At 45.6% G+C, this 13738-nt stretch overlaps 3 protein-coding genes across 4 annotated transcripts; 1 reads left to right on the forward strand and 2 right to left on the reverse strand.

Moving 5' to 3' along the window:
- Positions 1–1827: 1827 nt before the first annotated feature.
- Positions 1828–3712, reverse strand: itgb1bp1 (integrin beta 1 binding protein 1). Its single transcript, XM_086182496.1, has 7 exons — positions 3555–3712; positions 2972–3081; positions 2786–2864; positions 2575–2705; positions 2354–2446; positions 2078–2227; positions 1828–1981 (listed from the first exon to the last, which is right to left on the reverse strand). Exons 2-7 carry the CDS (start codon positions 3041–3043, stop codon positions 1868–1870), a joined length of 639 nt encoding a protein of 212 aa, XP_086038622.1. The 5' UTR covers positions 3044–3081; positions 3555–3712; the 3' UTR covers positions 1828–1867.
- A 231-nt stretch (positions 3713–3943) lies between these two features.
- LOC147246540 (cleavage and polyadenylation specificity factor subunit 3) lies at positions 3944–9235 on the forward strand. 2 transcript variants are annotated; one of them, XM_086182385.1, is made up of 18 exons: positions 3944–4110; positions 4211–4274; positions 4720–4817; positions 5011–5139; positions 5228–5405; positions 5779–5868; positions 5960–6110; positions 6196–6371; positions 6448–6606; positions 6698–6844; positions 6925–7077; positions 7417–7525; positions 7695–7793; positions 7946–8040; positions 8278–8365; positions 8468–8534; positions 8630–8726; positions 8803–9235. In XM_086182385.1, exons 1-18 carry the CDS (start codon positions 4040–4042, stop codon positions 8902–8904), a joined length of 2073 nt encoding a protein of 690 aa, XP_086038511.1. In that variant the 5' UTR covers positions 3944–4039; the 3' UTR covers positions 8905–9235. The 2 variants fall into 2 exon arrangements, with proteins under 2 accessions (XP_086038511.1, XP_086038512.1); XM_086182386.1 differs by lacking the exons at positions 3944–4110; positions 4211–4274 and having other exon boundaries at positions 4806–4892; positions 8803–9233.
- Positions 9236–11787: 2552 nt separating this feature from the next.
- LOC147246541 (dnaJ homolog subfamily C member 30, mitochondrial-like) lies at positions 11788–13668 on the reverse strand. The gene has a single exon (XM_086182387.1). The coding sequence runs from the start codon at positions 13643–13645 to the stop codon at positions 12656–12658; it is 990 nt and encodes a 329-aa protein (XP_086038513.1). The 5' UTR covers positions 13646–13668; the 3' UTR covers positions 11788–12655.
- Positions 13669–13738: the final 70 nt, after the last annotated feature.

Genomic DNA, 13738 nt, shown 5'->3' on the forward strand with positions numbered 1-13738 from the left:
TCATGGTCTGCTTCTTTTTAAAACCTGAAGGCAAATATTACTTGAATCTATCAAATACTGCTTTAGTTTGTGTTAAAAAAAAAAAAAGTGTCTAATATGAGATGTGATGTAACAAGAGCTCCCTCTGATGGGGAAGCCTCTCCATCGTTTGAGTTTATTTGTGGAGGAAATGATATGAAGAAATAACATGTTGGTGTAAATTTTGAAAAAAAGGCCTAATTTGAACAGAAAGTCACAATAATAAATACATTTTTAAACCCCCTGAAGAAAAAGCAGGATTTTACGTAGGTGTTATTTCTTTCACCTTGGACATCAACATCCCTGCTGAGTTGATGAGATGCATAAACTGGATTCAAGTAAACCAGAGCAGACACGCTTGCAGGGACGAGGATCTCGGGACGTCACGAGGTTCTTCGTTAACTCAGAGACACGTCGGTGTTGGAATTCTTTTTTCCTCCTCCCTCATCAAAACCGTATCATTCTCATTTTTATACTTCATCAGATGAATGCCTCTATCGGACTCATACAGCCGTCAGGTTCTTAAACCAGCTTTTATCATCAATCACATCTTAATTGATACCACGATGATTTTAATGGTGTAAAACTAAAATTCACAGAACTCTTTCACCACTGATTAACACAGTTCACCTTTCACGGCAACTTGATCCTCACCTTGAAACCATAATAGTTCAAATTATACAGTGTCTTTAACTTTAAAAGCATTTTAACAAACGGCACCGAAGGAGAAACTGATAGAACAGGAAAGAAATCATTGAACTCAGTCACCATAATTGTCAAAAATACACTTCCACTCCTTTATTGTCACACATTTTCAATCCAATCACAGGAAAAGGAAAAAAAAAAAAAAAACGGACAGAAAAAAAAGGCCAGATGTTGATGATGCAAACGTGCAGGGTGACGTTAAGTCAGTACCAGAATCGAACAAATGCTTAACAGGATTTCTGTGACGTCAAAGTCATCGAACCGGAAAACACGAAAAAATATTTGATACCGAGACACTGATAAGATATTTTTGGTAAACGCAAAAAAAACAGAATGTGAGATAAAAGATTTCAGTCACACAGGTGAGCAAAATGCATGTTAGTCGTGTACCTTCCAGTCGTACCTGCCACGGGAACAATAAGGAACAAACAAAAAAAAGGAACGTAACTGTCTGTGTACCGTGCACCGGCGGCATGCTGGCACAGCCGGGGCAGAGATGGACAACAACGCGTACCATTTGTGTCATAATTTATATTAATTTTTCTAAACATTCCTTTAATTTAAACTTCTGAGGTAAATGAAACACAGACATTGTTCACAGTAGTTGCTGGTTGCAGAACGGTGGCGATGCAGAATAACCAGGAGTCCCGGTAACATCTCTGAAGGTTAATTACTGGTGGTGAATATGCTGCCATGATGATGGGCCGGGGGGGGGGGGGGTGCAGAGAGCAGTTTAACACAAAGCTGGTTGTGATAAAAATGAGCAACACTCTCCTCCCTCTTTTCCCTCTGTCTGTCTCACTTTCCCCTTCTGGTCGAGGCAGATGGCCGCCCACCCAGAGCCCCCGTCCACTCACTTTTGTTTGTTTGCTCATGAAACTCTAACGGTTTTAGACCTGCTCTGTTTGGAAAATGTCATAAAGTTTGTTGTGATTAGGAGCCAAAAATGAATAAATACACACAAGTGGAGCTGACTTGGCTTCTCTGGACTGCCACACACCAGAACTCAGAGATTAAAATGTTTGTCAGTTAAAAGTTCTGTGTTAGTTAACTGTGCTCTCTGGAAAAGCCCCCCCCACCCTCCACCGCCTCCTCCGCCCCACCTCTCCTGCCCCCTTGAACCACGTGGTGCTGGTTTTCTCTTTCAGTTCTCTTCAGGGCAGATCTCAGCTCCCATCTGCTCGTCAGGCTCAGGACTCGATGTGAGAGCGCAGTCGAAGGCTGCCGACAAAACCTTACAGATGGACTGAGCCTGCTCCTGATCACATGACCAGGACGTGGAGAAAACACACGAGGTCCAAATAACTACCTTTACAACTCTGAACACCCAAACATTGATCCTGGTTGCACTTACAGAGCTGCTGCACTGGTAGACCCAGATGCTGCACTCATCTTGTTGTTCGTCAGTGGTCTGAAGAGCCAGGAGGTTTTTCCCTGCACCCAGACCGTCGTCATAGCACAGCATCCGCACGATCAGGTAGAGAGGATGCCGATGCAGCACACCCTGCAGTCACGTTCAGAACAATCACAAAACTATGCAAATATACGTTAAAAACCAAGAAATGCATTTGACGATTATATTCAAAGTCATATTTAATCATCACAACTGCTCGAAGGGGCCAGGACTCACACACTGGTCCAGGGAGGACACTTTGACTCCATATTTAGAGACTCCCAGTATCATCTCCTTATCTCCAGGCACAAAAGGCAGCTTTCCATCTTGCTGTGAAAAGGTGCTCAAAATTAATATCGTTTAATAAATTTGTGACGTGACGTGACGTGACGGGACGGGACGTGACGTGACGGGACGTGACGTGACGGGACGTGACGTGACGTCCTCAGGCTTCTTACCTGAGCAGCATCGATGTAGTTGATGAGATCCAGGGGTTCCTGGAGGGTCTTACTCATGTCAAACGGGAGCTTCTCGATGACGCCCACATACTTCACCCGGAACTCAACACACGTCTCAGATGTGCCGTTTCCTACCAAGACACGACATCACCTGATCAACTAAGAGAGGAAAACAAGAATAGGGAGAAGGTGAAGGAATAGAAGCACTGACCTGAGCTCTTGGTGGAGTCTGTATCGAGGCTGGCGACTGTGCTGGACCTGGACAGTCCTCCCAGGCTGGAGTCCACGGACTACGGGGTGGGGGGTGGGGGCAAGAGCAAGGTCAAGGTCAAGAAAAACAGGGACGTGGTTGTCTCTGCCAGAACATTTCTGAGTGTGTTTGTGAGGGTTACTGTACCTTACTTTTGGTGCTGATCTCACTGCTTTGAGAGCTACTGCTGCTGTGACGCTTTTTGACCTTGCGGAACATCCTTCAACACCACATCAAGCCCCTCCAGTGCCGCCCGCCTGAGCACCACAGGGTTTGATACAGTTTATGATGATAGATATACGTTTATAATCTCTAGCACTTTAACAACAACAACATAAATTTAAAAAAAAAATGTCAAACCTGAACAACAACCGAACATAACATTACATTTCAGGCGTTTTGGGGGGTATTTTCGAACCTCTCCCTCAAAACCAGTATATTGTGGTGGTGGGGGGGGGGGGGGGGGGGGTCTTCAATATTCACAGCCCTCATTATTCTCTACTGATGGATACGGAAACCCACACAAAACGTACAAAGCAGGAAATAAGATATTGTAGTCTGCACATTAACTCAGCGTAACGGTACATCCGTGTATCACAAGAGGCTCAGTGTCTAAGTAAAACTACTCATCCTCATTCTGCCCAAGAGTCCAACTCCGTGCTCAAGTTGGGAAGCGTCGCATTTTATACTCAAACTCATAGTACTTGTTACCGAGAGGCTGCTAACTTACCTCTTAGTACCGTGGCCGCCTCAGTACCCCGTTAACATGTTGTTATTTTTTTCTTCCGAGCAGCGGTTTGTTGCTTTCTATTTACATTCAGTTGAGCTTTCCTCGTAGCTGAACAGCCTCCACCCAACACCACTTAAAGGGGACGCAGCGCTGCAGCTAGCTAAGCTAACTCTCCCAAAAATATTCTAAAGTTGAATATGTACACCGAGTGCAACTGGACATTGCGTGTGCACAGCTTTATAAATAATTGAGGGTAGTTGTGAGGAACATATCATTTTTGACGGTAAGTTATTTTTTTAATTGTCAAATGACAGCGAAACCTTGCGGAACTTTCGTAAACACTCTTGATTCCTGTCGGACTTGTTTTGGCACATCACCGGAAGTGTGGCGTTAAGAGAAAGGCCGCCCCTTTCATTCATTTGTCACACGCAGTATATTATGATTCCATATATTTATTTTTAAATGTACGTGTTATATTAAGTGTTATGGCTACAAAACGCAAAGTAGAGGTGATCGTTCCGGCAGAGGAGAGCGACCAGCTCTTAATTCGTCCGCTGTGAGCAAATGTTTCAAATTTTATAGAGATTGTATTTATTATTAAATTGATTTAATATCGGCTTACACCTTAATTTCTTAATTTCCTTGTTTTTTTTCAGAGGTGCTGGTCAAGAGGTTGGAAGGTCATGCATCATCCTGGAATTTAAAGGAAGGAAAATCATGGTATGTAATTGCTTCTTGAGTCCATGTCATGTAGATTTAAATTGAAAAAAAAAAAGTTTCAGCTAACAGTATTTTATATCAAACAAAAGTCTTCGATCAATATTGTTTGCAAATTACAGGAACGAACAAATTGCAATGACTAATTACACCATTATGGTGCATTCATTATTAATAGATGTATAATTTGAATAAAATCAATTTATTGGTTCCGCAATGGATGGATTCACATAAGCAGCTCAAATGTCCGCTACAAAGAGAAGCGTCTTCGCCTGAAGTACCTTCAGGCTCAGGCCCTAAAAATAGAATGAAATATGGCAGACCAAAAATACTCACATTATCAGCATAAACAAACACTATATACTCTCTATACAGCTTTAAATTATTACAGATATATAAAAGAAATATTGATATGTGAGAATATAAGTTCTAATTTTGTGTTTTGCAGCTGGACTGTGGGATCCACCCTGGCCTGGAGGGTATGGATGCTCTTCCCTACATAGACCTGATCGACCCTGCAGAGATAGACCTACTGCTCATCAGCCAGTGCGTCCTCTCCACCTCCCATCCATACTGGATTTATTAAGGCTGATATGCATATCAGTACTTATATTTTTTTCTGTATGCATAAACAAATGTTTCCTTATCTAAAATGATACATCCCTTCATCATCTTCACTGAAACAATTTCATTTCACATCACTGGTCAAAGCGATTTGTTTTAATGTTGCTGCCCACAGTTTCCACCTGGATCACTGTGGAGCTCTGCCTTGGTTCCTCCAGAAGACCAGTTTCAAAGGCAGAACCTTCATGACCCACGCCACCAAGGCCATCTACCGCTGGCTTCTGTCGGACTACGTCAAAGTCAGGTCGGCATGGAGCGATCAGCTCACAAGGAAACGCTTTATACCGATGGATTATGATGTAACCCGTTTGCTCGTCTTTGCTTGATTGCAGCAACATTTCTGCTGATGACATGCTGTACACTGAGACGGACCTGGAGGAGAGCATGGATAAGATAGAGACCATCAACTTTCACGAGGTCAAGGAGGTGGCCGGAATCAAGTTCTGGTGCTACCACGCTGGTCATGTACTGGGAGCTGCCATGTTCATGATTGAAATAGCTGGGGTCAAGGTAACAGTTAGTTTTGCTTTTTTTTTATCAAGTTCTGTCATTTTTATCATGCCTCCATGCCAGCGATAGCCGCAGGCCCAAAAAGACGCTCAATACTGGATTTCTGGCTGATATCCGTTATGCTGGTATTTAAGAATTAAATTGGCAGATAACCAATATTAATCAATGTCGATTATTATTGATTGCTGATGGTTCATGATTGGGTGCAAGATATGGAATGGAGTCCGGATCGGATACAATCTGTGAATATTGGGATCAGCAACCTATTCCGATATTCCTGATCTGATCTCCGGCACCTTTATGAGATTCCCCATGTGGAATGCACTTGTGCGATTGTTGCTGATGTGTTTTTGCTCTGTTTGTCCCTCCAAAGCTGCTGTACACGGGGGATTTTTCCCGACAGGAAGACAGGCATCTCATGGCAGCTGAGATCCCCAGTGTCAAACCCGACATCTTGATCATCGTATGAAAAACAGCACCATTGAATAATAAAAATTCTAATTGTTCTGAAAGGTTTGGATGGTCAGAATGTGATAATTCTGTTCCTCCTGCAGGAGTCCACCTACGGAACCCACATCCATGAAAAGAGGGAGGAGCGTGAGGCTCGGTTCTGCAACACAGTCCATGACATCGTCAACAGAGAAGGCCGCTGTTTAATCCCTGTGTTCGCTTTGGGACGGGCTCAGGAACTGCTTCTCATCCTAGGTGATGAAAAGTGTCATCGTATTACACTGATTTTAGCATCTGTAATTCCTCATGAGTCATGTTAAACCCCCCCCCCCCCCCATAGATGAGTACTGGCAGAACCACCCAGAGCTCCATGACATCCCCATCTATTACGCCTCATCCCTGGCCAAGAAGTGCATGGCTGTGTACCAGACCTACGTCAACGCGATGAACGACAAGATCCGCAAGGCCATCAACATCAACAACCCGTTCGTCTTCAAGCACATCAGCAACCTCAAGGTAGAGACTGGTGTATCTCTGAGGACTGAACTGCAGCTTCGTACTTCACTGTAAACATTGTGTGTGTTTTCTCTAGAGCATGGACCACTTCGATGACATCGGACCCAGCGTGGTGATGGCATCTCCAGGTATGATGCAGAGCGGCCTCTCCAGAGAACTCTTTGAAAGCTGGTGCACCGATAAGAGGAACGGAGTCATCATCGCCGGATACTGTGTGGAGGGAACGCTGGCCAAGGTCGGAGAAAGTAACTTAGTGTATTTTGATCTGTCGTCTGGTACAGAAGGGTGGTAACTTTTTTTGCTCTCTTAAATCATCTACAATGCAGCATATCATGTCTGAGCCAGAGGAGATCACCACCATGTCAGGACAGAAGCTGCAGCTGAAGATGTCGGTGGACTACATCTCCTTCTCCGCCCACACAGACTACCAGCAAACCAGCGAGTTCATCAGGGCTCTGAAACCACCACACGTGGTACGAGAGGAAAACAAATATTGTAATTCTCGAGACTGACTAAGAAGTTCAACTGTCATTGGAGCCTTTGGTCTCCTCAGATTCTAGTTCACGGGGAGCAGAATGAGATGGCCCGACTGAAGGCGGCGCTGATCAGGGAGTACGAGGATAACGACCAGGTTCACATCGAAGTCCACAACCCTCGTAACACAGAAGCCGTCACACTCAACTTTAGAGGAGAGAAACTGGCCAAGGTCAGCCTGCATGACTGAGTGAACGTAGCCTCTGAGAGGTCTGAACAACCTAAATCTGCATTGTTTTGTAATTACCAGCAGGGGGCAACATCTTGTGAAATGAAGTGTCATGGAACAGAGGACAATGTAAAAAAAAAAAAAAAAAAATTCCTAATGAAGGAAATTATCATTGAACAACTTAAAAGATGGTAGAGGAAAAAAAAGGTCAAACACAGCGCTGTGATCATTATTGTCTTAGTTATTGCACTCCCTTAAATATGGTCAACTTTGCCCAAAATACCGAACGCGCTTCTTTGGAATGAGTTTGAGGCAACATTAGAACTCTGCTCCTCTGCTCAGGTGATGGGTTCTCTGGCTGATAAGAAGTGTGCTCAAGGTCAGAGGGTGTCAGGCATTCTGGTGAAGAAGAACTTCAACTATCACATCCTCAATCCCTGCGACCTGTCGAGTGAGTAGACGACCTCCCTGTAACTACGTGAATAAAACAAAGGAATGATTAATTATGCAGATATTAGAGGAAAAAGAGTTGACCGGCTGTGTTTGACATTTCAAAATGAATCTGATGTTGCTGGACACCCCTGGAGTTCTGCACGTTTTATAATTAAGATGTTTTTCAGTGTACACGGAGCTGGCCATGAGTACAGTGAAGCAGACCCAGGCCATCCCCTTCACTGGACCGTACTCTCTGCTCGTCTGTCACCTGAGGAACCTCACTGGTAAGACATCAGTGTTTTTTGTGTGTGCGCAGAATGACCAAGTTGTTTTGATGAATGCCTCCACCCACCTCTTATGATGTTAGAGTTCCTAAACAGGCTTTCCCTGAAGTTCCTCCTTGTGCTGACGGCTGCGGTTCTCCCTCTCATTTTAGGTGTTGTGGAAGAACTGGATGGAACTGAGAAAAATACTTTGAGGATCTTCCAAAGCATCACTCTGACCCATGAAGCTGGCATGGTGCTGCTGGAGGTAGCGCTAACGTTGCTAAGCCCACTCTTGTCTTTCTTTAGCGAACAGTATGTCATGTTAACGAATTCATGTTCAGGTGTTTCCGTGCTTATAAAGCTACAGAACCCTCAAATTATCAAAACTGCACCTTGTTGATGCTGACGTAAGTGTAAAGTATCATTTCATCACATGGTAGAAGGGGGAAGGGTGGCTACTTACACACTTCTGTAGGCTCAAGAACCTTTGCTCCTGTTCCAGTGGATCTCCAACCCTCTGAATGACATGTACGCTGACGCTGTCACCACGGTCGTGTTGGAGGTCCAGTCCAATCCAAAGGCTCAGAAGGGTTGGTTCGGCTAACTCATTTGAGTTACGTTCCTAGTGACACCTAGCACATGGTGTCCTGTTAATTCTTACTGAATGTAATGACTGAATGTTTGTGTTTAAGTCATGGAGACCCAGAGTGCCATCATGGACATGGATGTCTTCCAGTCCCGCCTAGGAGTCATGTTGCAGTGAGTGCTACTTTTTATATCTCACAGATCGGTGCTGCAGATAGAAATTCCACTTTGAATTTCTGTAATTTTTTTTATACTTCTTTTGTCTTTAGGGACATGTTTGGACAAGAATTTGTGGATTTCGGTGATGGCAAAAACATTACAGTGACGGTGGATGGGAAGACGGTTAATATTTGCTTGGAAACAAGGGTGAGGATCTCTCAGACGTTGTGCGTTGAGTGCTCCATCGCTGTCGTTTCTCACTCCCATCCTCTCCCCTCGACAGTCGGTGTACTGTGAGGACGACTGCACCGAGGACGATTCCCTGAGAGAGATGGTGGAGCTTGCGGTTCAACGGCTCTACGACGCCCTTAATCCTGTTGTCTGACAGTTTGTAGGCACTACGGCTTTCATAATCATTCACCGAACAAATTCAGGTTCCTCGACTTGTTTTTGTTCCCATTTTTTCATCAGTGAAATATTTCAATCTTGTTATTTGCACACAAAAACGTGACTCCCACACTCGGTTCAAAAATGTTGTTTACCTTTGCAAAGAAAATCCATCCATCCGACAGGTGTGGCATGTTGATTGACACAATAAAGTGGGCAGTTTGATCATTCATCATTGACATTTTTTAAGTTTATCTCACCGGGTAGATGGAGCTTAAAAAGACATGAAGGAAATTTCATGATCGTACAAGTTTAAGAAAATAAAAATCAAGCAGTCTTACCAGTCGTTTAATATTCGGACAAAAAGAGCGACATATTGGGTTGCCTGATTCACTGCTAAAACAAATGCAACACAATAAGCAGAAGTTTTATTGTTCCAGTCTTTATTTGAACAACAGGAGATGTAGCCCAGCCCAGCACACAGAACAGGGGGATTTTTTTCCTGGAGCCCATCTTCTAATGTCTGGAGGTCCATGTTGGTCAGGGATGTCGGTGGAGATGCCATCAGGAGCTTCTTAGCAGGCTGTCCTCATGTCCTCCTGAATCCAGCCTGGGCCTGAGTGGAGAAGTTCTTCCCGGTGTCCTTTCACCACTCAGCCTCAGGGTCATAATCTGCGTCCTCCTTGGCAGTGGCAGCGAGGGTGTAAATTCGGCGCTGTAAACCTGTAGCCAGCTGCTCCACATCATAAGGAACACCAGATACTAGGAAGACCTTGACCTCCTGGTCCTCTGCGTCCACGGCAGTAATTCTTACTCTCTTAGTGCCGTCCTTGTCCACCTTCATCTGGGGCCAAAGGGTGGTGTTCAGCAGCACCCGCAGGCTGCCGTTGGCCCTGATCACCAGACGGGACTGTTTTGTTCCACCTGTCCCCACCAGGTCATTTAGCCTCAGGGACCCTGGGCCTTTGTCCACCCATGACTGACCTGACTTATCGAAGACAAACAGTTTGCACTGCATCTGCAAAATGTTGTCTTCTGATTCCTCTCCAGTTTGAATATCAACCTCTTCTAGAGTGCAGGACTTCTGGGCCGTTGACTCCATGAATGCTGCTGCAGACTCCAGCAGAGAGGTTGTGGAAGCAGGGGCAGCTGGAACCTCTGTCTCAGCTTCACTGGAGGACTTGCAGTCTGTGAGACTCTGCCAGCCCCCAGATTTCGCCCAACCATCTGAGCTGTTTGTTGTCAGCTGGTTGTGTGCAGAGAGGTACTCCATGAAATAGTTTGTGCTCTCTGGAGGCACACTGTCATCCGTTGATTCGTCTGTTGATTTTACGTCCATCTTGACTCTGTCGTCAATGCTCTGGCCGAATACAAAAGACACATTGGTCTCCGTCTCTTTTTGGCTTCCATTTGGGTCACCTCTTGGATGAAGGTCCTCAACTGGGGCAGCTGGAACCTCTGTCTCAGCTTCACTGGAGGACTTGCAGTCTGTGAGACTCTGCCAGCCCCCAGATTTCGCCCAACCATCTGAGCTGTTTGTTGTCAGCTGGTTGTGTGCAGAGAGGTACTCCATGAAATAGTTTGTGCTCTCTGGAGGCACACTGTCATCCGTTGATTCGTCTGTTGATTTTACGTCCATCTTGACTCTGTCTTCAATGCTCTGGCCGAATACAAAAGACACATTGGTCTCTGTCTCTTTTCGGCTTCCATCTGGGTCACCTCTTGGATGAAGGTCCTCAGCTGGGGCAGCTGAAACCCCTGTCTCACCTTCACTGGAGGACTTCCAGTTGGTGAGACTCTGCCAGTCCCCAGACGTTGTCCAACAGGAATTGCTTCCATTAATTTCATTGGTGGCAGAGAGGTACTCCATGAAATAGTTGCTGCATGGCAAGCTGTCATCAGTGGACTCCTCTGTGCTGTGATCATACAGCTTGGCTCGGTCTTTGATATTCTGACCGAACACAAACGACTGCTCGGTCTCAACGCTTGGGGCTCCATCCTGGTCACCACTTGAGTTACTGTCCTCCCGGTCACCATCGATTTGAGTGGCTGTGCGCTCGATGTTGTCGCAGGAGGAAGTTTGAGGCGCCAGCTTGATCACTGAAGGACGGACAACACCGCAGCCCTGCTCCGTCCCTGTCTTCACAAGGCCAGGACCCTCACTTGGAGCCTGGCAGACGCTTGGAGGCACTGACGCACAATAAGGGAGAGGGGATGAAGAGTGCCTCGCTCTTTTGAGTGGAGGTGTGTGAGCGTCCTCGTCTGAGTCTTCTGACTCATCCCTCTTCCTTCTCCTGGCCAAAGTCCGACATTCAGTCTCCTCATGACACCAGTGAACGTCAGGCTCAGACGACTGGAAGTCACACCAGGGCAGGAAGAGCGAGGTCCTCGCTCTTTTTGCAGGGGGGTAAAATGTTCCCACGTCTTCTGAATCCTCAGAATCCTCTCTTGGTCTTTTTCTGACCACAGTTTGAGCAAAGGTTCCCGTCTCCATGTCGCTGTCACACAGGTTCTGTCTTGGTTTGCAGAAATCCTGTTTTAAATGCTGCTTGGGTGTCTGATGACTCCGTGTGTTCATACGATCTCTGGTGGTGCCGAGTTTCTTTATATGTTTGTAATTCACCCTTTAGATCACACAGATGACAGGTCAACGTGAAACCACAGACATGGCAGAGATCTCAGACAGAACTCTGACACCAACTGAGCTCAGAACTCAGAATTTGGAGATCAAAGCCAGAGATGGAGGTCAGAACTTTGATGTCGAAGTCAGAGAGGCCCCGTGCCCCCCTCCCCCCGACCCACACACACATTTCCTGAAAGATTTTGAAAACATCTTTTTATTCCCATCTGGTGGATGCAGAATGGAGATGAGTGTGCATGATCTCAAATAACTTTAAATACATATATTTCACCCGTTTATTGAATATCTGGAAAATACACTCTGAGTCTTCCAATAAATAGTATCCAAGGCACAATCTTCCAATCTTATCACAGGTCACGTTGCATCAACACACCACTCACACTTCCGATCATTTACAGTAAAACATGAAATAACTCAACTTGCTGCGATGATAATCAACAAATCAGTGTTGCAGATGACTTTTCTAAACCCAAAGGAACGAATCTGTAGCACCGGAAAAGGCCTCAACCAGTGAGGCGTGACTCATCACCCTGACAGTGTGGCTGACAAACTCCCAAGCTCCAAACGCCAGGAGAAATGCAACAGCGAACATTAACAGGTTATGACCCGTTTCGAGAAACAACAAAGGTACATGTGCTGAGAGGAAAGGTGGGAGGTTATACTGCTCTTGTACACATTTGCTCTCTTAATTGGAGTCATTTAACAAGTAGCCTTTCACGAATATGACACCTTTCTGCAATGATCAACTGCAGTAGGTCATAAAACTAACAACCCTTAGTTCATATTATCTAAACTGGATCAAAGTTATGTGCACAATGAGTGCACTGATGATGACCGAATGGAATGTTCTTGTTCTTGGTTGGGATAATTATTTGTGTGAAACCCAATTAAAAACAAAATAGAAATAATAGTTAGTTTTAGATTAAACTCTTTAAAATTGCAGCCAATTCTCAAAAGTTGTGACCAGTTTTAGTTAGCAGCTCTCAGGAGAAAAGGGAGGATCTATTGCACATAATAATGAGTGGGAGACTGGCGCATCCACTGTGATTTCATTTGTTTCCAATGGGTCCTTCAACCCAGAGTCAGGGTGTAGACGTGGACATGAAGATCACCTTAAACATAGATAGAAAATCAACAGTGCAAACACTCCAACTCCCATGTGTATCACCGTGTCCAGCGTCCTCTCACGTTCCTGCTCTTTATGCTTCAGCACCTTCTCTCTGTGGACTCGGAGGTCTCTCTCTCTCTGCAGCTGCTCGCTGTAGTGGGACTTAAAGAACTTGTCAAAGTCAAAAACGCCTCCTTCGCTGTAATCGCCCGTGACAGATCGCCGGGAGTCACTGGGAGGTGCAGACGACCTCTCGGTGCTGCCCTTGGCGGAAGGTCTGGCTGTGGCGGTGAGGTCGCTCTTGCTCAGCAGGCCGAGGTCATACTTCTTCCTGAGCCCCTTGTTACCCAGCACCGTGTAGGCTTCGCTGATGTTCGAGAAGCGGAGGGTGGCTTCGTCGCTGCCCGCATTCCTGTCCGGATGGTAGAGGAAGGACTGCTTGTAGTAGGCAGTTTTAATCTGGGCCTGAGTGGCGTCTGGTGATAACTCTAGAATATCATAGTAGCCTCTTTTGGATTTGTGAAGGGCCTCATCCTGAGCTCCGTTTTTGCTGTATGCCCGAATCAACACAAACAGTCCACGCCTTCGACACAAATGTTGAGGAGAAGCACACTGCTTGAAAGGGAACCTTCTGGTCTGGGTATGGCCTCGCGACCCATTAATAGTTCTTTCTCTATTTTCGTTAGAGAAATATTCAAGTCTTATATCAAAGCCATATTCGGCGAGTTTACGTTCTTTACCGTCAGCACCCAGCAGACCTACAGTTGCGTAACTGTCCCGTGAAACTCCTGACAGCGGCGCGTCCGCAGCGTTTCCTCTGCTGAGTATTTTGTCGTGTTTACTGTCGTTTAACTGCAAACCAGCAGGTAACGTCGAATATTGTCTTACACATTCAAGTCGCTTCTTTTGATCTGCAAGGACGAAACGTCTATAAACTTTATGAGCTACGTCGAACGCTCCAACACCGTACCGGCGCCCGGACTCCGCCATATTCGCACAGATCAGCAGAGGACTCGGATGTTGTTGGTGTATTAGGGCAGCGCCACAGCGCCCTCTTCTGACGTGGGGGACATGGTGAAGTAC

The sequence above is a fragment of the Aulostomus chinensis genome, chromosome 17 (assembly GCF_037954235.1).
Source record: "Aulostomus chinensis isolate RoL2024-O1b breed Wild chromosome 17, RoL_Achi_v1.0, whole genome shotgun sequence".
Lineage (NCBI taxonomy): Eukaryota > Metazoa > Chordata > Actinopteri > Syngnathiformes > Aulostomidae > Aulostomus > Aulostomus chinensis.